Below are 27,286 nucleotides of genomic sequence, written 5' to 3'. Positions count from 1 at the left end.
TCCGAGGACCGGACCGGTTTCGAGGTAACACCTCTCATCAGCCCGGCTAGCTTGACTCCAGTGGTGTGGAGTGCCTGGGACCCACGTCTGGGCATCCCCAGCGCACTTAGGGCGGAATATGCAAATACAACAGGTGATGGACCGAATGTGGATCAATGTCACACACTCACCCCAGTCCAAAGATCTGAGCCCAAATCCATCGTTTTTTGCACTCCACACCACCCTGGTTAGACAATGGCGATATGCAAATCAGCTCTGACCCTGTGCCCCATGGGAACAGTCCAGTCCGAACTACAAAAGCCATGTCCTTCCCTGGCTGATGAGAGGTGTTACCTCGAAACCGGTCCGGTCCTCGGATGCTTGATTCCGTTCTGGGAAGGACATGGCTTTTGTAGTTCGGACTGGACTGTTCCCATGGGGCACAGGGTCAGAGCTGATTTGCATATCGCCATTGTCTAACCCAGGGTGGTGTGGAGTGCAAAAAAATGATGGATTAGGACTCAGATCTTTTGACTGGGTTGAATGTGTGACATTGATCCTCATTCGGTCCATCACCTGTTGTTTTTGCAATTCCGCTATAAGTGTACTGGGGATGCCCAGACGTGGGTCCCAGGCACTCCACACCACTGGAGTCAAGCTAGCCGGGCTGATGAGAGGTGTTACCTCGAAACCGGTCCGGTCCTCGGATGCTTGATTCGGTTCTGGGAAGGACATGGCTTTTGTAGTTCGGACTGGACTGTTCCCATGGGGCACAGGGTCAGAGCTGATTTGCATATCGCCATTGTCTAACCCAGGGTGGTGTGGAGTGCAAAAAAACGATGGATTAGGACTCAGATCTTTTGACTGGGTTGAATGTGTGACATTGATCCTCATTCGGTCCATCACCTGTTGTTTTTGCAATTCCGCTATAAGTGTAATGGGGATGCCCAGACGTGGGTCCCAGGCACTCCACACCACTGGAGTCAAGCTAGCCGGGCTGATGAGAGGTGTTACCTCGAAACCGGTCCGGTCCTCGGATGCTTGATTCCGTTCTGGGAAGGACATGGCTTTTGTAGTTCGGACTGGACTGTTCCCATGGGGCACAGGGTCAGAGCTGATTTGCATATCGCCATTGTCTAACCCAGGGTGGTGTGGAGTGCAAAAAAACGATGGATTAGGACTCAGATCTTTTGACTGGGTTGAATGTGTGACATTGATCCTCATTCGGTCCATCACCTGTTGTTTTTGCAATTCCGCTATAAGTGTACTGGGGATGCCCAGACGTGGGTCCCAGGCACTCCACACCACTGGAGTCAAGCTAGCCGGGCTGATGAGAGGTGCTACCTCGAAACCGGTCCGGTCCTCGGATGCTTGATTCCGTTCTGGGAAGGACATGGCTTTTGTAGTTCGGACTGGACTGTTCCCATGGGGCACAGGGTCAGAGCTGATTTGCATATCGCCATTGTCTAACCCAGGGTGGTGTGGAGTGCAAAAAAACGATGGATTAGGACTCAGATCTTTTGACTGGGTTGAATGTGTGACATTGATCCTCATTCGGTCCATCACCTGTTGTTTTTGCAATTTTGCTCCATTAGCAGTCATTTAATATAAATGTATGCAAGGGCGCAGGTGCCGCCTTAAGATGTAAATTAAGGGGCATAGTCTCACACCCCCATCACCACCACAAAGTCACTTTGAGGAGAAGTCAGCCATTAAGCGCCTTCTCTTGGAACGTTCTACAGAGCGAGGAATAGAATGTTCACGCGGAGCTGCGCGAGGCGCCATATAAATAGAAGACAGTGCTCCCCTCTGCGCATGCCTTAGCAGTGCGAACAGTAGGGAATTAATTACGTTTAAGGTGAATGCCAAAGGAACGCCTTTATGTATCAGCGCCCTTCCCCATACATGCAGAATGGGGAAAACACTGATATAAATCAGGCTCGTAGTCCCTCAATCGAGCAGGAGCCTACCAATCACACCTGCAGTGGAGGACATTGGAGTAAAAACATCCATGTAAAATGTGCTTATACCAGATCCTAGTGTACTGAGCGAGTCGGAACATCTTCAGGACTAATTCGGGGGTGAGGGTAAAATATATTTATAGCCATGCGTTTCAGCTCGTCCGCATTTGGCATTTGTCACCCTTTTATACTTTTCTGTACCCCCATACTATAAAAAAATGCCTCCATAGAATTTAATGGGGTCGGCTGCTTTGCACACCTTCGCCTTTCCAAAGTGCTCGCTCTGATTCACCTTATTGAACTCTCCCTTTAATTCCCTGACTTCATCGGCATTTTTGAGTCAGTGAGTTAATACTTATGCATGCATCCCCAAAAATTGTATGTGTTTCCTTAAAGTTGCTAGACCAGGCTGGATAACTGGTAATTCTTCCTTTCAGCCACCCCTATAAGGCTACTGATCATTTCCCCTTTGTCCTAAATGTGAAGTCCAGCCCTGCTCCTTTGGCTATTTAACAGGCACTGTTATTATGTCCTCACTGGATTTTACACACACTGGCTTGCGCCACTGTGGTTTCAGAAGAGAGGCCAGGACTTGAATGGGAATGGAGAATGAGATAGCTAGCTCACTTCAGGACAGGACTGGGGAGACCCCGTGGTAGGGCAGTGTGCGCTGCTGCAGCCCATGCTGTGCCAATGCGTGCAAGGGCTGTTGTGTGTCAGCGCTGCTAATCCCACTGATTGCATAAAAAGCGTTTGTGTGTATTTTTTGTGATTTATAAGTACTCTCAATCAAAGATTAACTGGGGGGAGAGGAGGGAAACAAACACTGATTATCTTTAAAAGGAACACATTGCCTCTGCTACTCACAGGCCCAGTAGATGGCTGTCAAGCCTTTTGAATTAAATACTCAAAGTCATTTTAAGGATTTATTGTCTGAGAAAAATTCAAGAAGAGAATTCGAGGGCCCTTTGGGAGTCACAAGTACTCAGGGCGACAGCTCGCTGCAGAATTTTCAGGAATATGCCAAAGCCGCTCACATGGTCAAAGACGCTGCCTTTTCATCATGCATTGCCTCATAAAAGAAAAAACACATATTTCTTAGGTAATTTTTACAGTGCTTTTACACTTTGAAGCAATTTCAGTGCGCCCGCATGCGTGAACACGTGAAAAAACACACTTAAAATACAAAGGGGACTATAAAAAAATGAAGATAGGGAACATGTTTAGGAGTGGGGTCTACTTTATAGGCAGCGCCCCTGGAATTAAGCAGCAGGAGATGACCAAATTAAGCGGCCGGGTTGACTAAATTATTCGGCAAGAAGAGACAAATTAGGTGGCACAATACAGCACATTTTGTGAAAGAATTACTTCAAAATGTTGTCATTTTCACCAATTTTAACACTGTTTTAGCAAAGATCTCACCCCAGTACCAATAAGTTACTGAAAGATGACCAATCAACTTTTGTGAAGGGCTTTCCACTGCATGGCAACATGGGTTGCTGTTTAAAAAAAAATGTAAGTAACTTGTTTGAGCTAAAAACATGTTTCCCCCCAATTCTGTAAATTATACAGCAGATTATGGATTGTACAGCCCAGGTGGCAAATTCATAATTATGTGGAAAACGATGAAAAAAAATAACATAATTACAGTGGCCCTTATAGGAAGGTTTTCTGATCCTGGTTAGTTTGATGGGCGGTAGAGATGGGGCTTTTTCATGGAAAATTCAACCTAACCCCAGTGGGTCCAAACACTAGCCTTTGGGATATGCCCTCCTGTGGCACTAAGGTGTGGGCCGCAGGCAGCCTCACTCTAGGGCTTTGAATTACTGCCAGTGGGAGACGCGTTAGCACCTGCGCACGTAGAGAGCGACTTAGATTGTGTGTTAATGATGGAAAGCCCTAAAACTTTGTTCATTCCTATTTCTTTGTATTCCACCTCGCTCGGGACCTGGTGATTTGTGTGTTTCCGGTACCGGGAGGTGTTCTGGTGTTAGATCTGGTGAGAGCTTGGCTGCAGACTCTCTGGTCCCTCGAGACGCACAGTGCAGCGTTGTGAAAACGGGCCACTTCCACGGAAAAAAAGGGATGCGCTGTGCATCGAAGGCCGCGTGCTTCCAGCAGGAATATTCGCCTGAGAGTCTTGGATCACATCCATCCATTTCAAGGCTCGGGGAGCCCCCTCACAGGCTCTGAAGGCCCAGGCGTGCACTGCTCAGGGTGCAGACGTACTTAGACATCAAGGGTTGATGCTGTGTGGGACGCAAGGCGCGTTGACTCCACGTCACAGTGCTGTGCTGTGATACACAACAATGTCATAATCCGGGAGGCTGAGCAGGGTTATATAAGTCCGCGCAGGGCCCATAAGTCTGTCAGTCGGACATTGCGGTCAAGATGATCAGGGGAGTCCGAGGGTCCGGCCCTCCTGGCAGGCAGATGAAGATTCTGAAGTCAGTCTTCTGCCTGCTGGCCTTCCTGACGTGCCTGGGCTCCGTGCTCTACCTGTACAGGCACTCACAGTTCCAGTTCGAGCAACAGCAGGATACGCTCTCTGCCCTGCTGGAAGAGGAGTATGAGCAGCTGCCCAGGCTGGAGCAGTCCCTTCAGAAGGAGCGTGCGGAGCACAAAAAGACCCAGGAAGATTTTGTGGTACATAAAGTAAAGGCTCAAAAAGCCCTGAGCAAAGAGAAGGAAGGCGCCATGAACCACGACGTCACCCTCCCCTCTCGGCACATGATCCTGAAGAACCAGCAAGAAGGAGCCAAGAAGCAGCTCCTGGACTTGCAGGCGCAGTATAACTCTCTAAAACTGGAAAACCGTCGCGCCTTGGAGAGCTACAACCAGAAATACGCACAGCTCCAGCGGGAGAGTGAGAACCACGTGGAGATGCTGATGGATACAATATCTAAACTATTGGAAGATAGTACAGTTCTTCGCAATGCATTTGAAGAGATCCGCTCTAAGCTGCGTAGTGCGCAGGAGCAACGGAATAAGATGCACCAGCTGAATGAAGCTGCTCGGAGGATACCAAGCTACAAGCTGGTCCCAGCCCTGAGGCACCACCCATTGCAATTACAGGACCCAACTGAGAAGCATTCCAGAGCCTTTGAAGCTGAATTGCAGCGTATTCGCGAACAGACTGGCCTACAAGCGAATACTCTGGAGGCACCAAGAGACTCTGTGAAGAAAACCCCAGGAAGTGCTGCCCAGACAACAGAACTTCTCAGAAAATTGTTGGTACCCTGGACAGGGTCTCTTGAAGTTCTGACAAACCTCAAAGCGAACGCTCTGAAGACGCCGACTGGCTCTGGGAAGAAAACCCCAGAAGGTGCTGCCCAGACTGCAGTATCTATTGGAAAATTGTTGGTACCCCGGACGGGGTCTCTTGAAGTTCTGACTGGCCTCCAAGCGAACACTGGAGACGCCAACGGACTCTGGGAAGAAAACCCCAGAAAGTGATGCCCAGACCTCAGACTCTATCAGAAAATTGTTGGTACCCTGGACAGGGTCTCTTAAAGTTCTGCCACGACCAGCCTTGCCTCTGTGGCTAGCAAAGGATAGAGACGGCTGTGCCGTGCGTTTCTAGAGGATGGTGAATAGCATCCGGGCTGGAGATGAGCTGCTGAAATAGTTAAAGACGATAAACTTCATCAGAAACAGCACCATCTGCTATGATGAATTTGGGAACATGAATATTGGCTAAAACATTGTGACCTGGACGGTGGACAAGAATGGGATGCCTTTTAACGCCCTGTTGGCGAGTACACAGGAAATCTGACCCTTGATGCTGATCAGATTCAGTGCCACACGGAGAGACAGTTACAAACCTTTGATAGCTCTGTACTCCAGTGTGTGTGAAAGACAAACGGACTGTGCAAGCTCTCCATCAAAGGGTCCAAATTAGGAATTTAAGGAAAATTGGATTCCACTCCATTCTTGCAAGCCAGGTACTGGAAGCAATATTACTCTCTTTTGCTGAAGACAGTAGTGGAACATCTCTTATTCCCGGCCAACCAGGAGAGACTAAGGAAGCCAGGCTACTCTTCTTCATTCAAAGAAAATCCACTGACTATCAGCCAGCAGAGATTAGTGGAAACCACTCTCCCTCTCTCTGTGGAGCATAATGGAAACAATGCCATCCACTTCCACCCGAGAGAGAGTATTGAGTGCTCTTTTATTCTCTCCTTCCCGGCTGAGAGTAATGGAAGACATAGCACCTTTTTCCACCCAGAAGAGCGCCGTGGAAGTCACCCTACTCTTCCCGCTCAGAAGAGAGAAGTAGAATCTTCCTACTCACTCCAGCCAAGACAGACACATCAAAGCCAACCACCTCTCCACCCAGAAGAGAACAGCAGCAGCCATGTTACCTTCTCCACCCAGCCATTATACACTCCCCCTTTCTCACCATGACAGTGCCAAGGGGCAGCAAATATCCTTTGCAGACTTTTTGCCCACTAGTTTTTTAAAATTAGTTTAGCACTTTTTTGAGAAAGGTCCCTCTGCTGCCCTTTGTTTTACATTTTTTTGTCATGATGTCTCTCAGCACAGTGGTACCCTACACCTCTGCTATACTTTTCAAATACTAATTCTTTGTAACCTACCTTCATGATGGCTATTCCTTTCACCGTTCAGAGATGGCCGCTGGACTGATGATCATCTCTAAATCTGAGGTACGTAGTCCATCAGCATGATGGAGGTAATGCTCTGCTCCACTCTGTCAAATAGAGCACCGTCTTTCAAATGCTAAATAAGCCCTCAGTAAAGAATGATTATACATGAACTCAGTTTGTGGAATCTCACACATCCAGTGATCCTTATACTCTTTAATAAAGCATCAGAAATATTTAAAAAGTTGCTGGCATGTAGATTTTTGGACCCAGACTCCGCTGTAATGGGGAACATTTCATTGCATTCCATTTACATCTTGGAACTATTAGTATGGTTGACTAATGGTTTTAGTGGGCATTTTCCTTAAGCCTGTTTTTCGTTTGTTTCCATTGCATATATGGAAAGAGAGCCTCAGCACTCTTATCAAAGGTATACAAATGCAAATATAATACAATGCAATATAAGGTCCCATCTGCTGAACTGACGCTTGTAGAAGCCATTTGTAATAGGTTAACTGGGATTTTTGCCAATGTGTTCTATTGCAGCATTTTAACACTTGAGAGGCCACAGCGGGTACCATATCCTCTTAATGTCCTGCAACGTGCTCTGCTCCAGCCCTACCGGTTTTTCAAAGGCGCCGGCCTACAAAGGGAAATATCCCCCTGCTTTCCCCACAAATCCGACTATAGAGAGCTTCAAGGACAGAAGGACTGCCCGGGCCCGGTATCTACTTTATAAGCCCGCCCACAAGAAAGCCACTGGAAGACTGGTTTATATTAAAATACATTATGACAGAATTTATTATGCTACTGTGGGCCCTGGGTAGAAAAAGACTGATTCTCTCTGCCAGGAGGGAGAGGAAGGGCCAAAGGCCAACATTATGGAAATGAACTCTGTAGAGGTCATCCTGTGAGCCACCCCATATTTTAATTGGGTTCAGGTTTAAGAGCACCCTGTCATTGGGGGGCCGTGTAACTGGGTGGGCGTGTTGAAGGGTGGTGAGAGAGAGTGGGAAGGAATGGATGGTACCGGTTGCAGGTGACAAAACAAAATGGCTCCCTGCCAGGAAGAGGGCTCTGACCTTGATGGGAGCAGCTTGTCAGGGAGAGAAAGCCCCAGCGTTTCAATCACTGACGTACCGCAGAAAGAAGGTGGACCTCTCTGCCCTGTGGGGGGAGGGAACCAAGGGAGTGTTTGTACGTGGCGGGTTAGAAAAGATCTGCCTCATTATTTTTCCTGTAATGTCACAACAACCAACAGAAAAAAAATCCTCTGCGCGCACAACGAGTTCTTGTTGCGCCATAGGTGGCTGCAGGCTATACAAAGAAACTGTGAAATACGTATTCTTCTTGTAGCAGAGATAACCAAGATCAATCACTATGAAAACACAAACATATCTAAAACAATCATAATAAATATTTTCAGCTGTCTGGAAAAAAGATGAAAAAACTCTAGAGCAACAGAGAAGTAAAGAGGGAATCTCTGAGTGATTATTTAAATGGAGTGTCGCTTTATACGTGAAGACAGCCATCTCTCAAGGAAGTTAAATCAAATCTCTATTACGTACATAACTTAAAGAGTTTAAAGGGCACAGATATTCTACTCTGTATTTTTCAGACAATTGTAAAAATAAATGCACTTGAAACAATCTGAGGTTTACACTGTTAAAAATAAAGCAGGTGGATTTTCCATGAGGTTAGTTCCTTTTTTGTGACCCTCCCTGCGTCAAGATTGTGAGAAATTGCAAAAATGCTGCCGCCGAGGTTGATGCTGAAGGTTTGAGTGCTTTCAGCATGATAAAGGCAGTATATGCACACGTCATTGTCCTTTTACTTTTCAAGTAGTCCATATGACTTGCTTATTGGAGGCAAATATCAGTAGTTATGTTGTTTTGGCTAGCCCTCACCATGATTCTTGTAAGATTGCCTCTAAATTCCTCACTCCGCCCCATAATACAGTGTTTGATCTGTATCCTTTCTCAGGAGGAGTGGTACCTCGGTGTTGTGTCACACTGCAGGAACTAGTTAGTGAACCTTCTTAAAACCTTTAGTTTATACTGGGTCAATTCAATATGAGTAACGTATATGAATACTTTTATTCTTGCTAGTCATCTATTAGGAATGACGTGCTTTGATAAGTTTAGTATTTAATAGTTTTTTGGGGGATGTTTAAAACACAGGACATGACAGACAACGTGTATCTTCCAAGGTTGCTGTCAGATTGTAAATATATATCTAAGCTTTACGCTAATTGAGATATGCGTCGATTTTGTTGACCTTCCAGTGTAAGTAGCCAGGCTATCTCACAATTAGTGGTATATGCCCACAACAAATACTGCATATACTTGTTTTCTATCCTTTGTGTACTTGTAGGCCCTCATACAGAGTATGAAAATCCCAAATGTCATATATCATGGCACTTTGTCGGTGAAATATATATATATGAGTACCTTAATATACACCCATTGCAGTATGTCAATTCAAACAAAATATTAGTAATTCAAGCTGGTGGTCGCGTCAACCAACTAAACTGTTTCTATTATAGGTTGAACAAAAATATTGTTTCTTTTGCAAAATCAAATGTTCATAGCAAACACACATTGTATACCTTTGTCTAATGTCGATTAATGTATGTAAATAAAGCACAAACAGTAAAATTGAAGTTTTGTTTAAAGTTCATAGACAAAAACATCTAATTGAAAGCACAAACTCGTAAAACGCACTAGACCAGAGCATTATTTGTAGCAACGTTTGAGAACTTTATAATTCTTAAAAACATGTTTACATTTTCTACAGAGTTTTAATAAATTCAATCGTAGTACAGGCATGTATCAGTTTGCCGTATAAATTGTATACAAAAAATGTTTTGTGCGATAAATGTTCAAAATGTATTGAACTTATTTTGGAGAAAAAAATGAAGGGCATCAGTGCATACCTTCAATCAAGGTCATCAATTTTAAATAGGGTTCCAAATTTGATGAATATTTTTCAGTAGTTTTGCGGAAACGTCTGAAGCAATGTTCGGTACAGAACTCAACATTACTAATAATGTGAGAAATTAGTTATTTAGAGTTGTCATATCGTGCTAGCTTTGTGTTGGGCTACAAATAACAACTCATGCTGTTTAAACTACAACTTTGTTCTACTCAAGGCAAAAAGTTCCTTAGTTTTAGGACCAGGCCACCAATTTACTTGTTTTTGCAGAAATTGTTGGTTGTATAATTTAGACCTAGTCTTAAATATTCACTCTTGTAGGAATTTGACAACCCAACGGATGGAGGCTTAAGTTGCTGTAATGATGATTTTGTTTTCATTCTTTGGTGTTCTGTACAAAGATCCAAAAATACAAATACAGTTTCCTTCCAGGACTCACAATATCTGCAAATACATTCTGAACTGCATTTTTAGCTATGTGTTTTTGCTGAATCTTTTACTGCAAGTGTAGGTAATTCATCCGCATTTTAGGCAGTTGTGCTTGTTATTTTGATAGTTTGAATTTGTTATATTTTTCCTCTGTCAACTCAGCAAGTCTGGCAGAAGTTGATGAACAATAAAGGAACACACCGTTGCAACACTGCAGCTAGGAACATGCCATCGCTACGTTAGCCCATTTTAAATTGAAGTTCCTGGTTAACAAAATAAGTTTTTAACTGGCATAGTCCACTTGCATCCTGATCTGGCAAAACTGTGAATTTAGATCTCATCCGGCATGACAAACTGTAAAATATGCACAAATAAGGAATAAAGGCAAGCCCATCCTTAATTGCTAAATGACACCCTTAACCTTGTATTCCCTTTACCTGACTCAGAAAGGACAGGGTGCATGGGAAATCACAATGCATTCAGCGCAAATGTGACCCCGACAGTCACTGTGCAAGCCCAGACAACAATACTCAGACAAACTAAGGATTTTGATGTTCGATGTATATAGTCAAACAGAGAGAGAGAGAGAGGGATAGGGAACTCGTCTGCTTTCCCAGATAATCACTAATATAAACAAAACTAGAACATTTTTGCTACCTACTTAACTAAAGATTAGGTTCTCATAATCGATGCAGCAAGTGTTTCTTGGAACCCACAGGTGTTGAGTAGGAGGGACGTCCGCATGGGCTGCGGCGTTTCCTCTTGTGCAATTAGGATGTGACCGCCACCCTGGCGGTCACATCCTCTGTTTAACATTGCGGCGGGTGCGGCTTCAAGCTGCACCCGCCGCAATGTTAAAAATGCATACATTGCATTTGTATGCAGAAAGCGGCAGGCACCGCGTGATGCCTGCCGATTTCTGAATACAAATATAGGGGGGTATCATAGGTACCCCCCAGAAGCACCCCCCACCCCCCTTCACCCAGGGGGACCGCTATGTGCCCCCGAGGTGAAGATCCGTATGCTTTTCCACGGTGAAGAACCCGCAGCGGAAAAGCATTTTTTGACAGCCATACTAATATATCTGGCGGTGTCTGAGAGACACTGCCACCATATTAGGGCTTTTCCGCCGCAGTTGTAAGCCAACCACGGCAGAAAAGCGGCAGACTGAAACCAAGACCCACCAGCCATCCTAATGTGGCGGTGGGTCTTTGGTGGGTCCGCAGAGGATTTTCCGCATCTTCCGGGCCAGCGGTGGCTTCCGCCGGCCCATAGGATGCGGAAAGTCCTCCATCATAATCGGCCCCCTAGTTGGTGACATGCTTCATCATTGGGTTCCCACACTGGTCACCAAATACTTCCAGGGTGTGTTATGACACTCGATTACTGAAGAGCTGCTTTTCTTTTTGATTGTGTGTGTGGAGATGGTGATCTGTGATTTAACATTGGCTCAGGAACTCCTACCACATGTAGTGATTTTAATAATGGAGGTCCTGGTCAAATTTTAAAAATGATGGTGGATCTTCATGAGACTTAAATTGATCTCTATTATCCTCAACAATGTTTGATGTATATCGTAGCACTTCAACCCCTTTCAAGGGAGAGAAATTAAATTACTTGGAAGTGTTACAGCAGTGATGGGAACTGCGTTTTACCAACTGTGGGACAGATTTACAAGAAACTGACGCATATCAGATTTGATGATAAGATGTGTCAGATTAATTGCGTAACACAAAAAAACCCTTGCGCCACCATGGATGCATCGCATTTACAATGCTGCGCACCGTACTGCAAGGATTAACAGATGTGTCCCTCATCTGTTGGCATAAAGGTAATGCATTGCAGGAGTTGTGCCGCAGACACGACGCAGCTCCATCAATTCTCAGGAATGCCTGTTCCTGTTATGCTGCGTCACTCTTTACTCTTGCTTCAAGGAGGCATAAGGTTTTGACTCAGTGGTGCCGTAAAAGTGACGCAGTGAAATTTTGTAGATTTCACTGCTTCACTTTTACAAGGCTTTCTTGCGTTGGAACGCCCACCCTGCATACATTATACCTGAGGGCTTTACAACGTGACGCAGCTCCCGCAGCGTCACGTTGTAAATGTGTTGCAATGTGGCGCATTGTTTACGACACTGCTGCGTCACAAAAGTGGCGCAATCGTGGTGTAAAAGTGTTGTAAGGGGCTTGTAAATCTGCCCCAATGTATTTGGGGGGGTCTTCACTTCACCAAAGTGGTTCATGGTTGTAAATGCACAAGAAACCACTGGATGGGGGTCTGATACATATTTAAGAGTCAAGGCCCAACTGTGCACTGAATGTGCTAGCAGCCGGTCACACCACTACAGACTGGTGTCACACCTGTGAAAAGAGAGCCCAGGGGTCAGGCAGGCCTTCATCTCAAATAAATACTCTTCACAGATTGGCAAGAAGTATGAAACTCACCTGCACTATGCTTTTTACTATAATATGGAAGCGTTCCACTGTTTGGTGTCTGTCACTGTCCCAGAAATTTGAGTATATGACAACAGAATCCTGGTTTTGTGCTGGCAGCTACAAATGCAAAATCTGTATTTTTCAGACTTTCAGCAAAATTTCAGTAATGCAGCTAAAAGTACTTAATTTTAACCTTCTGGTTCATGGTTTATTTAGACCGGAGGACGAACCAATTTCTGTTTAAATTATCGTGGACGCATTGTACTATTATTTCACGGAACATAGAACAGAAAGATCGCCTGCTGGGCCAAGTTGCATAAAAGGGAGAGAGCAGAAATGCTTAATATATCAATCAAAGCGCACTAGGCGCTGGGGTGGGGGGGGGGGGGTGTAGCTCCAAGTCAGCTGAATATACGCAAAGATATAGAGGGTTTCTGCTCTCTCTTTGAGCTGACACACTGTGTGCAGCCTAGCTCCAATGCAAGGGCACCGCCTTTAAGGCCAGGATTCTTTTTGTACAGAAATGAATACCTTCCTGCCCAAAACAATCCAAGAGGCATTTTCCTCTTTCTATGTGTGATGTAGAATGCATCACGCAAAGGAAGAGTAAATGACGAGAAGGAAAAAATAATTTTCTTCTTGTTGCGCCACAATCTGGGAGGCGCACCGATTTGTTACAATCTCTGATTTACAAACTTTTTTATACATTTTGAATTAATTCGAAGCTATGGGTGGATACATGGCAATGCCAATGCTCCACCCATGGAATGCTTCTGATTGTTCCAATACATGTTTTTACAAAGCCACACTGCGCTAGTCGGCCCATACTGTGTTTTGTAAATCTAAATTAAGGAATTGCCCTGCCTTGTGTCACTTTGCGTGTGAGGACAACACTACTCTTCAATGAATCTGGCCCCAAATGTCTAAGGTCCATAAACCAGAGTGCTTGCCAAAGGCACACTTAACAGACAAGCTCAGTATAAAAAAAATAAGGAGAAATGAGAGTAGAATTGACAAATATATAATTTAGACCACAAAAACTTTTTTGCGAACTAGTCTGTTACTGTTTTACAATATTTTTTTCGGCTTTACGCCATAAAAGAAAGAAGTCAAATTAAGAACATTAAAAGTATACAAAATATGATACAAAGATATCCACATAAAAGATATCATCATCCTTCCCCATCCACATAAAAGAGATCATCCTTCCCCATGTTCAATAAAACATTCAAAAGTTGAAAAAGCGTTTAAAAATTGTGAATTATCGCTGATTCACACAAAAATTATCAATATATAGGATAGTTAGTATGTAGACAATTACTCACAAATAGACAGTTTAAAAAGTGCATGTCACATGCAAATCCTGACAGAAAATATAAATATTTTTGATACCAGACAATAATAAACTAAAACTGAGAACAGGCTCTTGATCTTAACCCTAAAAAAGGGCATGTGCCGTTTTTATACTAGTGGTGACATCTGTGATCCTAAGTGCTGTTGTCGACTAGAGCAGGGTACAGTGTACTTCTTTAGATGCACCATATTGCTGAGAGAAGTTGGCCTGTCATATGATGTCCACTATTCTAGTGGGCACCTTGCACCATTCCAAATGACCCTTATTGATGGAAGGTTTAGACAACCTTTATAGAAAGCTATCCTAGTGGTAGCTGTGGAGAGCGGCCTTCAGGCTAAGTCAAGAAGGAATGTAAAGCAGCTTTATTTACCAGTGTATAATCTCTTGAATGACCAACTAAAAGCAGAACCACACCAGGTATATATAAAATATATGTATTTATTCTAACCACACCCCTCTAGTCTCTTTATGAGGCTAGACGCAAAAGTACAAAAACTTAAATAGCACACAGTAAATTAGCACAGTATACGTTTTGCCCTAGGGGCCTCACAAACCATATATTAAGAAAGTGGAATAAGTACCGCACTCAGCATAGAGACAAGTCCTAGGGCCTGTAGAACCGCTGGGGCAACCAGGAACCACCCAAGGTAGGTTCGCAGGAGACCCACAGGGGACGCGTGCAGTGTCTAAACACAGCCTCGAATCACCATTGACTTCTATGGAGAAAGTTAAAGTTAGAATTTTAAAGAATAAGGACACTTTGGAGTGGACCACGGTAAAACCCCTTCAGTACTGGACACTTCGATAGTCAAGACCCATGGGAGCACCAAAGTACTCGTGTTACCTCACCCAGGCAAGCCGGGTGCATAGGTGTCTTTTCGTGTGGGGTTTCGTCGTCGTTTCTAATGGAGAGCTGCAAAGAATTGCTGCAGGCGACCAGGTGAAGAGTGTTCCGATGGATCCAGGGGTGGATCGGACATCTGAAGAACCTGAAAGCAGAGGGGACAGAGTCTGGGTCACTAGCCAGTGACCAGGAAGGCAACAAGAAGATGTCAGCCAATGTCGGGTGCTTTCAGGGGATGTAGGTGAAGCTTGACTCTTCAGCCACGAGGTCCAGGAGGCATCGAGGACAACCAGGAGCCGGATTCAAACTGTCCCTTGTTGGATGTCGAGTGCTGCAGCGTGGGTATCCGGATTGGACCCAACAAGCCTTGGCAACATCAACCCACGCAAGATGTAAAGATTGCCTTCGGAGCAGACCAGCAAGGTTTGAGGGACTCACCCTTTGGAGGGGAGTCAGGGCACATCTGGAGCAACTAAGGAAGCCCAAGAAACAAGATAGATTCCTTCATGGGGACCCACCAGTTGACAGACCAGGGATCGTTGAGGAAATATGAATTTTTATGATCAATTGTGCCCCCTATCTTAGACCCCAACGGCTCCATGTACGTGCTACAAGTACATGTATGTTCCCTCCACTTCCAGCTATGAAGACGCAAATACATTTGCGTCCAACGCTAACATGTCCTCTTTCAGATCCACCATGAATGGGTCAGATATTCCGTTCCTAAGTGTGCCTTGCCAACGTCTTTACATGGTGCACTTTCATGTATTTCTAGCTCTGGCGAGTTAGGCCCTGAATTCTACTATCGAGCCTTTTCTTGCCTTCTGTCTCTGAATGCTCCAGCCTGGCCCTGCATCTGTACCCATGACCTTTGTCTTACTCCCTGCGCGGCTAACGGTGCCTGGCTCGACCTGTTGCCTGCCAAGACAGTATTCAGCCTTCAAGTTATCTGCTCCGCTCCTCGAAAAATACATTCCTGTCTAGTAGTTTAGGTAAACATCCTTCCAGCTGCAGAGCAAAGGGCCCGGCCTCACTGTCTCCATGCAAATAATTCATAGCTCCTGTTACCATGGTAGGCCCATGCCCCCTCGCATTACATGCAGACACGTAGACGCATATGCACGCACTAGCAGTCAGTATAGAATAGCCTCTGCCCGAGAGACCTTTCCTTCCAGATAATACAGTTCCTTAAACACAAGATATTAGATATGATTTGGGATTAGGTTGTTCTGACATCCCAGACTTCTGTCTCCTCATGTAGGGCTAAATGTCAAGTCCCCTTCACCCTCCAGTTACACGTCAATCACACGTCATGCTGCTGCGCGCGCATCTCTGCCATGTATTTCTGCTGACACTGCAGGATTCTCCTATGGATCCACCCACCTGTGACATCTCATAATGATGTTTCTATTACATGCCCTCATGCACGCCTATTGTAACGCCTTTCTCATTACGTATGTGTATTATTATCTCTCCTCTCAGCTGTTACGCCTTCTGCATCTGCCTTTACTGTAATGCATTGACTATATATATGATAATCTGTCAATAAAGTATTGTCTATCCCTTTCCGAACCTTCGTGGTGACGGAAGCCGATTGCCTGGTTCGAACCAATTCCTTTTTAAGGAATAAAACCCCCTTATAAAACCTCAAATACCACGGATTCTGCCTCTTATTTTTGACTGAGTTATTCTTATTGAACTTTACCGCATAAATTAAGTATAGGTAATTTAAATTGACCACATAATTGGCGCCCGAATAGGGACCCCTCCCCCACCCCACACGCCGGAGGTGCGTTGCAGGCCCGGTCCCCTGCCACAGCCGGACGGACAACTACGCGTACCCGCAGGATTTCCTGTATCTCCCTCAGGCCAACGGAGGTGACTGAGGCTGCGATCAACACCCAGACGAGGTGGTGAGGAGTGCGGAGGATCCCGACCAGAGCCTAGCTGAGAGAGCAAGATCCGAGGTATACGGAGGCCCACCAGGTTCCGAAGTTCCGAAGTATCTACGTCACGAGTCGAGTCCAGTCCGGTCCAGTCCAGTCCAGAGTTTCCGAGGCCTTCCGTTTCCGTGCTTCCCGGTGAGTACCGTTGCTGGGGACGCATCTAGACGTGCACATTAATTTGTGCCGGTCAAGACGGGTTTGGGTACACAGACCCGGTCTGCACTGTTTTAGCGGTGTATCTGTACTGTTTAGCAGTATATCCAGTATCATGCAGTTAGCTAGTTATATTCTAATTATTGTTGTTCGTTTTGAAAATGTTCTAATGTGGTTTTAAATGTCGTGGTATGAGTGATTGTTCGATCTTCATTACTGTGTTTATTGTGTCAGTTGTGTTCAAGTCCAAATAAGTATCAAGTACCAAGCAGCACGGCTGAAATATGCCACTATTCTCCAAATTAAGACAGATAAAAACTAGAAAAGGGATACTCGAGGAAGCTGTTCCTATTCCACCTAGGGACACTCCAGGGTACTTCATGTACCACAAACATGGCCTAGATGCCGTATTATATCTCGATTTGTGGGTGGACTACACTAAGGATTTGGCAGAGAATCAGAGATGGCCCGCTGCTGGGACATGGGATGCAGATTGCATCATGAGAGTAGAAGAAGCATTATGGAAAAAGAAAGCCAGACAGTCACAGAAAGATGCCATTGAATTATGGCGTAAAGAATCGCATAGACGCACAGAGAAAGCGCTCAGGAAAGAAGAGAAAAGTAGAGAGGATTCAGACAAAGCCCGAGAAAATGTATTAGTTGAGGAAGGTATACGAGTAAAGACAGAACAAGTAGACAGACAACGAAACACTCTTATGAATGGTATGTATCCTCTACTGGCCGAGGGTTTACCTAAGGCCACCCCGGAAGTACCAAAAGATCTGCCACCTCCATTGCTTCCGACTAAATTACATCACAAGACCGCAAAGGACATTTTCCTTTCTTCCTATTTAGACGATGCAGCCCCCGAATATGTTAATGTTCCACCACCACGCACTCCACCTGCTGGCGGCGCTCGACCTCGAGATAATCCGCCCCCACCTCCGCAGCAACATACTCCTCCTCCCGTTCTAACCCTTCCGCCCGTTCCTCCGCTCCTTCCTGCACCTATTCTCCCTACTTTACACCCAACAAATCCTTTTGGACCTGGCACATCAGGAGGTGCAACAGGAGGTTTTCAAACCCCACCACCAACAAATCGATTGACTTTTAGGGATTTAGCACACCAACGTACACCCCAAACAGCGAATTACGACACACTTAATGAGCCTCTTACAGACTGTAGATATGATCCAGTACCCGGTAAGGACGACAGAATTATGCTATCATCAGTACGTCTATGATGAGTTGCGAACTATTTAATGATACTACCAAGAATGACTGATCATCTAGACAAAATATATCACTTTGTCCAAACAGGGCAAGGTCCTGAAAGCATTGGCGAGGCCATGGCATACCAGAAAGTTGACACTCAAAAACTATTGTTACGTTTCTTTATAAACTGCTTGATAAGAAACAGAGATAGGCCTGGTGCAGACCAGGAAGAAATGAAAGCACTTAACAAATGGGGTCAGAATATAGCAGACGGAAAACATGATAAACAGAGTAGTATAGAAAATATGTACCGAAGGATCCGAAAAGTAGTAGAAGAGATACATGAAAGAGAACAGCCTGAAAGAGAAAGAGATGCAGATAAGACTGAATCTTCGGAGGAGGAGGAACAACAGGAAACGACAACAGGACAATTACAATTACCAGCTAGAGACACGATAGCTTATGTAGGTAAGGGAAGACCCTTTAATAATTCAATGCGTCCGGTACGTCTAGAAAGTAAGAGACTCTTTCAAGCTGCCATGTCGAATCCAAAGACGCCTGAACACTTATTTCAGGCTACTGATAAAATACTTCAAGAACGAATGGGATACCATGTACTCGATTCTATGGATGAACAAGAATTAGCCAGGTCAGCAGTACAATGGGCTGACAGCTCTGATAAATATAGTGATGACGCGCTAGCACACACGTTTTTGAATCTCTCACCAGATGAACAGCGTTTAGCTGGTATGTACCAGTCAAGAATGATGATGATACTTTTAGACGCGTGTTTGTGTACACGCCCATAACTAAAATAGAACTATTGGAAATGAAAAAATTAGTGCCCAGCCATGACAAAGATCCAGCAGGTTTTCACCGTGAAATAAAAGACATGTTACTCATGGGTGATTATACCTATCCTGACATTATGAAAATATTAAAGGTACTCTTGCCTGCCGGTATTTACGAGAAACTCAAAGAAAAAGAATGGGAGGTGGGAGAGCAAAAGATTGATTGGGCTGCATTAGAAAACGAAGACAATACTAGAACTCCAGGCCTAGGGCTTGGGGATAAAACTAAGGCATTACCAGGACTGTTAGTACAAGTATTGCCACGATTATTGTCAACTAAAAGGGAAGACTGGGGTGCAATCTCAGCCTGCAAACAGAAATCCGATGAAGACACTAGTGACTTTTATTCCCGATTTGAAAAATGTTTTGGTATTAATAGTGGCCTGAAAGCAAGTAGCGAGTCGTATCCACATCTTTTTGTAACAAAATTGGTCGAGAATTCCCTGCCCCAAGTTAAGAATCGTGTTCTGAAAGTTGAGAGCACATGGCAAGCTAATACCCCTTCACAAATGTTACAAATGTTACAGTACCACCAGAATAGAATCAGAGAAGAACAAGAACACGAACAAAGACGTATGAAGGACACGAAAATGAAAATGTTAGTTGCTCAGTCGGTTCCAGCTGACAGTCATAAAAAGGGTACGACGCAGTCCAGTAATTCGACGGCTCCTGTTAAAGGGACATGCAACTATTGTAAACAGCCAGGTCATTATATAAACGATTGTGCAGTTCTGAAACACAATATCTCCACGGGTAAAACCAAAGAGAGACCGCGTCCGCCCAGACAAGATCAGGTCCAACAACAAGTACCCCAGAATGTACAGCCTATGCAAGCCTCACAACAGTCGGTACAGACCGTAGCAGTACCACAGTCACAGCCTATTGCCGCAACACAAAACACAACACAACAGATGTACCAGTATGCACAAAATGACTACCCCGACTATCAACGTTACACATGAAACAGCCTAGAGAGGGAGGTTGGCTTGCCTCTTATTGAGGTTCCTGTAGATCAAGAGGGTCCTTATGTACATAGTCAAGTATTAGGGAAAGACAGAAAGTTTTTAATTGATACAGGGGCAAGCAGAACAACTATAAATCACGATGAGGTTCCAGGGGCACCCCTCTCAGGCTCACAGAATGTTTCCCTTGGATTTTCAGGAAAGCCTATTATTAACGAAGTATCACAACCCCTTCCTCTTGCAGTTGGTCCATTGACACGTACTACAGATTTATTGTTAACAAAATCATGCCCAGAAAACTTGTTAGGTATAAAGACACTGAAAGCTCTAGGAGCTGTAATATGCTGTTCTCCGGAAGGAGTACGACTATTTTTGCGTGACTTCAAAGGTCACTATGTATTGAGAGACATGGATCACCGGTTACAGAATGTCCCTGCACATTTATGGGCACAAGGCCCCACTGATGTAGGTTGTATGCACATTACACCATATCGAGTCACACTCAAAGCAGGAGTGGTATTACCACGAATTCGACAATACAAGTTACCCCCAGATGCTGTAGTGGCTTTACTGCGAATCATTGACGAGCTCATTGCACAAGGAGTGGTCGTGGAAACCGACTCCAATGTATGTAATTCTCCTATCATTCCAATTCTTAAACGTACTGATCCAAATGCACCCCCAGTTTATCGACTAGTTATTGATCTGCGCGAATTGAATAAATGCATTGTGCCACAGTATCCCGTGGTCCCAGATATCTCTTCATTGTTGACTGCTATTGATTCAGAAGCAGCGTTCTTTACTGTAATTGACCTCAAGAACGCCTTCTGTAGCATCCCAATCGATCCGGAAAGCCAATACCTTTTCGGATTCTGTTTAAATGGACGAAGCTTCAAATTTGCACGCGCACCTCAAGGATTCACAGAAAGCCCCAGCATCTATAGCCAAGCACTGAAAAGACAACTTGACAGTATTCACATGCCTGATAACACTGCCCTGCTTCAGTATGTCGATGATCTGTTGATCACCGCCCGAAGCAAACCCGAATGTGAAAAAGCATCACTGACGGTTTTACATTTTCTGGCCGACAAGGGGCACAAGGTGTCCCCTTCGAAGCTGCAATTCTGTGTTCAGCAAGTTGTTTACCTTGGGCACTTGCTGTCCAAAGGGGGGAGACAGCTCACACCTGATCGCATCCAGTTAATTGTAAATATGTCACGACCCAAGACACAAAAGGAGGTGCGGGCCTTCATAGGCCTCACTTCGTACTGCAGACAATGGATTCCCCAATATGCATTTCTAGCAAAACCACTCATTCAGTTGACAACCCAGGAGGCAGCGTCTTCGACTGTCCTTCCTTGGACTCAGGAACATACACAAGCTTTTGAAGACTTAAAGAAAGCCTTATGTCAAGCACCAGTTCTAGCAACACCATGTTACAGTAAGCCTTTTACACTTTTTGTCACGGAACGCGAAGGTACTGCCTTGTCAGTACTCACTCAGGAACAAGCAGGTTCACACAAACCGTGTGCTTACTTTTCTAGCACATTAGATCCAGTAGCCCAGGCTCTGCCTGCGTGCTTGAAATCAGTTGCAGCGACAGCTCTAGCAATCAGACAAAGTGATTCTATAGTGTTAGGACATCAATTGACAGTGCAAGTTCCACACTCCGTGGAAGTTCTTTTAAACCGTACACAGACCCAGCACTTGACTATAGCATGATTGACAGGTTATGAATTGACATTGTTCCAGCCACACATAGAAATCAGACGCTGTAGTACATTAAATCCTGCCACACTTTTGCCATTAAGTGGAACGGACCCATTGGCACATGATTGTATTGAAGTCATTACTATTACGACGAAGCCTAGACAAGACTTGACAGACACTCCATTACTAGATCCAGACCTGACACTTTATGTGGATGGTTCATGCATGAGAACAAGTACAGGAGAGTTAGTGGCCGCCTACGCAGTCACAACAGATACCGAAGTTATTGAAACAAATTGTATTGACACCTTGTCAGCTCAAGCAGCAGAGCTCATCGCTCTGACACAAGCCTGTATTCAAGCCAAAAATAAGAGAGTTAACATATACACAGATTCACGTTATGCATTCGGAGTTGTACACGACTTCGAAGTCCTCTGGCGAGAGAGAGGTTATTTGACTTCTCACGGTGCCAACATTCGACACGGTCCCCTCATTCAAGCTCTGTTAGATGCAATACATCTGCCTACTGCTATATCCATTATGAAGTGCAAGGCACATACAAAGGTCACCGATATTGTTTCCCAGGGTAACGACCTGGCAGACCGAACAGCCAAGCATACAGCTCAGATTCATGCAACTGACTTGACAAAGACAATAGTTCCGACATCGACACACTGCATGACAGTTAGGGATCCCGCCCATGATGTAATTGACATACAGACACATGCTACACCAGATGAAATCAAGAAATGGACTGAACTAGGAGGGATCCAAACAGATCAGGGATGGATGACGAAGGGAAAATCTATATGGTTTCTCCCCGACTCTATGGTTCAAGTTATCATTAACACAGTACATAGTCCAGCGCACCTAGGAGAAAAAGCTATGCTAGACAGTATTCAAAACATATGGTTTAATAAACACTTACGAGCAGCAGCCAAACAGAAAGTGCGTACTTGCATGATTTGTTGTCAGTTCAATCCAGGCAAAAGCATTCCTGTAGAGCAAGGTGGATTTCAACCTCCCGATCACCCTTTTGAAGTCCTCCAGATGGATTATATTCAGATGGAACGTTGTTGAGGATTCAAATATGTCCTCGTAGTTGTATGCGCACTTTCCCGATGGACAGAAGCATATCCAGTCCCAGATTACACTGCTCCGACCACTGCCAAGCAGCTGGTTCGCGAATTCTTCCCACGGTATGGTTTGCCCCGTATCGTGTACTCAGATAACGGTCAACCATTCTCATCCGAGCTTGTGAAACACATTACACTCCTGTTAGGCTATCAGTGGAAATTCCACTGTGTCCGGCATCCCGAGGCAGCAGGTCTCGTGGAGCGCCATAATCAGACTCTTAAAATCCGACTTTCCAAAATCTGCAGAGAGAAAGGCGTTGACTGGATAGTAGCTTTGCCAGTTGCGCTCTTTTATATGAGAATGATAGCGCATTCTCGAACAGGGCTATCCCCGTATGAGGTGGTCTTCGGTAGGCCACCAAATATGTGGGGGACGCCTATACCTCGTAAAATAACTGATGTTGATTGTAATATGCTGACAGATTACCTTGCCTCCTTGATGTCTGCACTACAATCTTGTCGTTCACAGGTAGCTGCAGCCTTTCCCGACAACACCGAGGTGAAGCCCCATGAAGTGGTTCCTAGGGATTATGTGTTTGTAAGAAATTTCGACAGGAGGAGCCCGCTGGCAAACACCGAAATTAGTGCTTCTGACTACGAGGACAGCAGTGAAGATTGAGGGCCGCAAGGGGTGGCTGCACTCGAGCCACATCAAGAAATTTCACAGACTGCCTTCCGATTTGAACTCTCAGCCCTGCCCTCCTCCACAGACTGACTCAAAACTCCCCCTGGTTGAGAAAACCGCTTCCCAAGAATACAAACTGAAACTACGGTCTAGCAAGTCAGACAGTTTAATTGTTTAAGTCCTCCCCTAGGTGAATCGGTTAAATTAGTTTCTGACATGTATCCCCTAGACCGAAATAGAGAGAGAGATAGACAGAAACAGCTCAAGAAACGTGCATATTGTAAATCACTTCGTAGTCACTGTATAGTGACATTATTGGTTATGTTTTTTCTAAGTCTACTGATTATTGCTGCAAGTATACTATTGCACATCTACTACCCTATTTTCAAGCATGTACATTCTGCTTTCAACGTCACTGCCGAACACTCTTTTAGCGAATTACCTCCGCATGAGTTGTCCTACAGACTTGCGCTGCGCAACAACACATTCATTAGTATGTTACATCACTCCCATCAGACCAACAACGCTACAAATTGTTGGATATGTGGCCGACTCCCTCCCTACCAGAAATACAAGGGAATTCTGCCCCTCTTTCCGTACCCGTTCACACACAATGGTTCCTGTGGTTTGATTAATTCGTTAGATTCAAATACCGTAGTTTACCAGGGCAACTGGGTATGGGGAAACCTGAACACAGTTCTGCATAAAGTATGTTTCCCTGACAAGGAGGGTTTACCAAAAAGGACAGGAACTGATCTAGAAAATGAAGTATATGGATTAGGTAACTTTACACTTAACCTCATGATTCTGAATGTTGAATCCGAAGCTGCACCAGTCTTGCCTGCTATGTCAGTATTACCAGTCAAAGGTGAATTATGTGTAAGAAAGAATGGTTCAGTACACTTGGGTCATAGTAAATGTACTACCGTGATCGAATTCAGTGATCAAGGCAAGTCTACATTTAGAGCTTCCCGTCATTCCTACTTCGTTTGTGGTCATACCGCATATATCCGTTTACCTCTAGATTGGGATGGTACCTGTTACATTGCATTCCTTCTGCCACCTGTTTTCCTAGCCCCTCCTGATTACCATAGGAATACCCATCTAGTACACAATAGACCCCAGAGAGATCTCCCGATTGTCGACTACACTGAAACGGCATGGGAGCAATACACAGACTTCAATAAAGGTTTCTTTCCCTACTTAGGTGCTGTTTTTAATAGTAAACTGATACGCAAGTTAACCAGAACCCTCGAAGCTGTAGTGAATGAAACTACTTCTGCTCTAGGCAACTTAACAGAGGAGCAGTCTGCTATGCGGATTGTTGTTCTTCAAAATCGTCTCGTCCTTGACGTCATCCTGGCCGATAGGGGCGGAGCCTGTAGAGTCATCGGATCGAGCTGCTGTGTTTTCATTCCAGAAAACGCGCCATCAGTATATAGAGCCATAACCCGTCTTCATAAGATTGCAAGTCTGATACACCAGAATCCAGGCACCTGGACTTGGTCCGGTTGGTTCTGGACCACGTTGACAGCCTGGGGATGGAAGGTCCTATCCTTCCTAGGTATTGCCCTTCTCATAGTATTCAGTTGCTGCCTATGTCTACAATGTAGGCCAGCGATATGTGGCTTGTGCACTACATCATGTATTCCTCGTTCGAGTTCTCATTCAAAACGCCATAAGAAGAAAGAAGAGCAAATGGTGTTATGTGAACAGATCGATAGATTCATGAGAATCGATATATCATGAAGGGTCCGTAGGGGACAAGGAGGGAATGAGGAAATATGAATTTTTATGATCAATTGTGCCCCCTATCTTAGACCCCAATGGCTCCATGTACGTGCTACAAGTACATGTATGTTCCCTCCACTTCCAGCTATGAAGACGCAAATACATTTGCGTCCAACGTTAACATGTCCTCTTTCAGATCCACCATGAATGGGTCAGATATTCCGTTCCTAAGTGTGCCTTGCCAACGTCTTTACATGGTGCACTTTCATGTATTTCTAGCTCTGGCGAGTTAGGCCCTGAATTCTGCCATCGAGCCTTTTCTTGCCTTCTGTCTCTGAATGCTCCAGCCTGGCCCTGCATCTGTACCCATGACCTTTGTCTTACTCCCTGCGCGGCTAACGGTGCCTGGCTCGGCCTGTTGCCTGCCAAGACAGTATTCAGCCTTCAAGTTATCTGCTCCGCTCCTCGAAAAATACATTCCTGTCTAGTAGTTTAGGTAAACATCCTTCCAGCTGCAGAGCAAAGGGCCCGGCCTCACTGTCTCCATGCAAGTAATTCATAGCTCCTGTTACCATGGTAGGCCCATGCCCCCTCGCATTACATGCAGACACGTAGACGCATATGCACGCACTAGCAGTCAGTATAGAATAGCCTCTGCCCGAGAGACCTTTCCTTCCAGATAATACAGTTCCTTAAACACAAGATATTAGATATGATTTGGGATTAGGTTGTTCTGACATCCCAGACTTCTGTCTCCTCATGTAGGGCTAAATGTCAAGTCCCCTTCACCCTCCAGTTACACGTCAATCACACGTCATGCTGCTGCGCGCGCATCTCTGCCATGTATTTCTGCTGACACTGCAGGATTCTCCTATGGATCCACCCACCTGTGACATCTCATAATGATGTTTCTATTACATGCCCTCATGCACGCCTATTGTAACGCCTTTCTCATTACGTATGTGTATTCTTATCTCTCCTCTCAGCTGTTACGCCTTCTGCATCTGCCTTTACTGTAATGCATTGACTATATATATGATAATCTGTCAATAAAGTATTGTCTATCCCTTCCCGAACCTTCGTGGTGACGGAAGCCGATTGCCTGGTTCGAACCAATTCCTTTTTAAGGAATAAAACCCCCTTTTAAAACCTCAAATACCACGGATTCTGCCTCTTATTTTTGACTGAGTTATTCTTATTGAACTTTACCGCATAAATTAAGTATAGGTAATTTAAATTTACCACATTGTGAATGGGCCTCAAGCAGAAATGAAGGATGCAGGCCCACGGAACACTCGTGGAGTGTAGGCCTCTAAGCTTCGGTGCAAAAGGTGCTCAGGGTTTGGAGTACAAGTAGCCCAATGCGTAGCTGCGGGAAAGCTCGGTAAGTTGATGCACTAGCAAGTTTGCTGGATGTCCAGGAGTTCCAGTCCCACATCTCTCATGATGGCTACAGGTCTCAGTTTTGCTGGGGACTTGTGTCGACCTCGGATATGTCTGGAAGTCTGTGTCCTGCGTCACAGATTCTTCAGGATCCGACGTGAGCCGCAAAAAAGCAGACCGACAAGATGCTTCTTTGGTGCCTGTTTGAACAGAGGATTCACTCCTTGACCCCAAGGGAGATTTCTTCTGTCTTCCAGTCAAAAAGGATTGTCGAAGGTCGAAGATATATGTTTCAGAGTTTAGTCCAGGATAATCTAAATTCCTAGGGACTGGGGGCCAGTTGTAGGTAGGCTATTACCGGTCGGTAACGGCCGAAATAGTCCATTACCGACTGGTAATAGACTTTTGAGATGTAGGTGGTATATTTACCGATTCAGGATTATTTCCTAACAGACTGTTGCGTCAAATAGCAACCTATTTCAGCCTTTGATCACTGCTCCGGATGCTGATCCGGAAGTGGAAACAGTGAGCGCTCCAGTGGTCACCTCATGACTTAGTCCCACTTGTGCCTTGCGGGGACCTTATCTGGCACCACCGACCTGAGCGGAGCTGACCCGAGCTGCACTATTGAGCTGCTGAGTCAAACCGCAACTTTTTACTCGCACCCCAATATCCTACACCAGCAGGAGCCGTGTAAGAGCATACGTTGCCGATAACGTCCTAAATGTATGCTGTGGTTTGGCATCTGTGCTTGGTGGCGGTGCAAGGGAGAGCAGCAGGTGCAGCATTCAACTGGCAGTGGCACATAAGGGACAGAGGGAATGGCACTGAACCTCTCCTATAGGGGAATGCGGTGATCGAGGCTTTTCTAGTCCTAACTTAACCAGCTCCTGCACTCAAGTTTGTATCCATCGAGGTGAAGGAGAGGACAACATTTATACTTGTCAATCCTTATTCCCATCAGCGTCTCAATAGAACATACAGTAATACTGCTGCGCAGGACCAATCTACAGGGGGACTCAGCACCAGGGTAA

General features: G+C 45.0%; 1 protein-coding gene across 1 annotated transcript; it reads left to right on the top strand.

The window, feature by feature from the left end:
• The first annotated feature begins 4,331 nt into the window (after positions 1-4,331).
• LOC147682164 (Golgi integral membrane protein 4-like) lies at positions 4,332-5,396 on the top strand. The gene has a single exon (XM_086942494.1). It carries the CDS (start codon positions 4,332-4,334, stop codon positions 5,394-5,396), a length of 1,065 nt encoding a protein of 354 aa, XP_086798620.1.
• The last annotated feature ends 21,890 nt before the right edge of the window (positions 5,397-27,286 follow it).

The sequence above is a fragment of the Lissotriton vulgaris genome, chromosome 11, assembly GCF_964263255.1.
Source record: "Lissotriton vulgaris chromosome 11, aLisVul1.2, whole genome shotgun sequence".
Taxonomy (NCBI): Eukaryota; Metazoa; Chordata; class Amphibia; order Caudata; family Salamandridae; genus Lissotriton; species Lissotriton vulgaris.
Note: the sequence above shows the minus strand (reverse complement) of the source record. Positions and strands in the feature narration are given on the sequence as shown.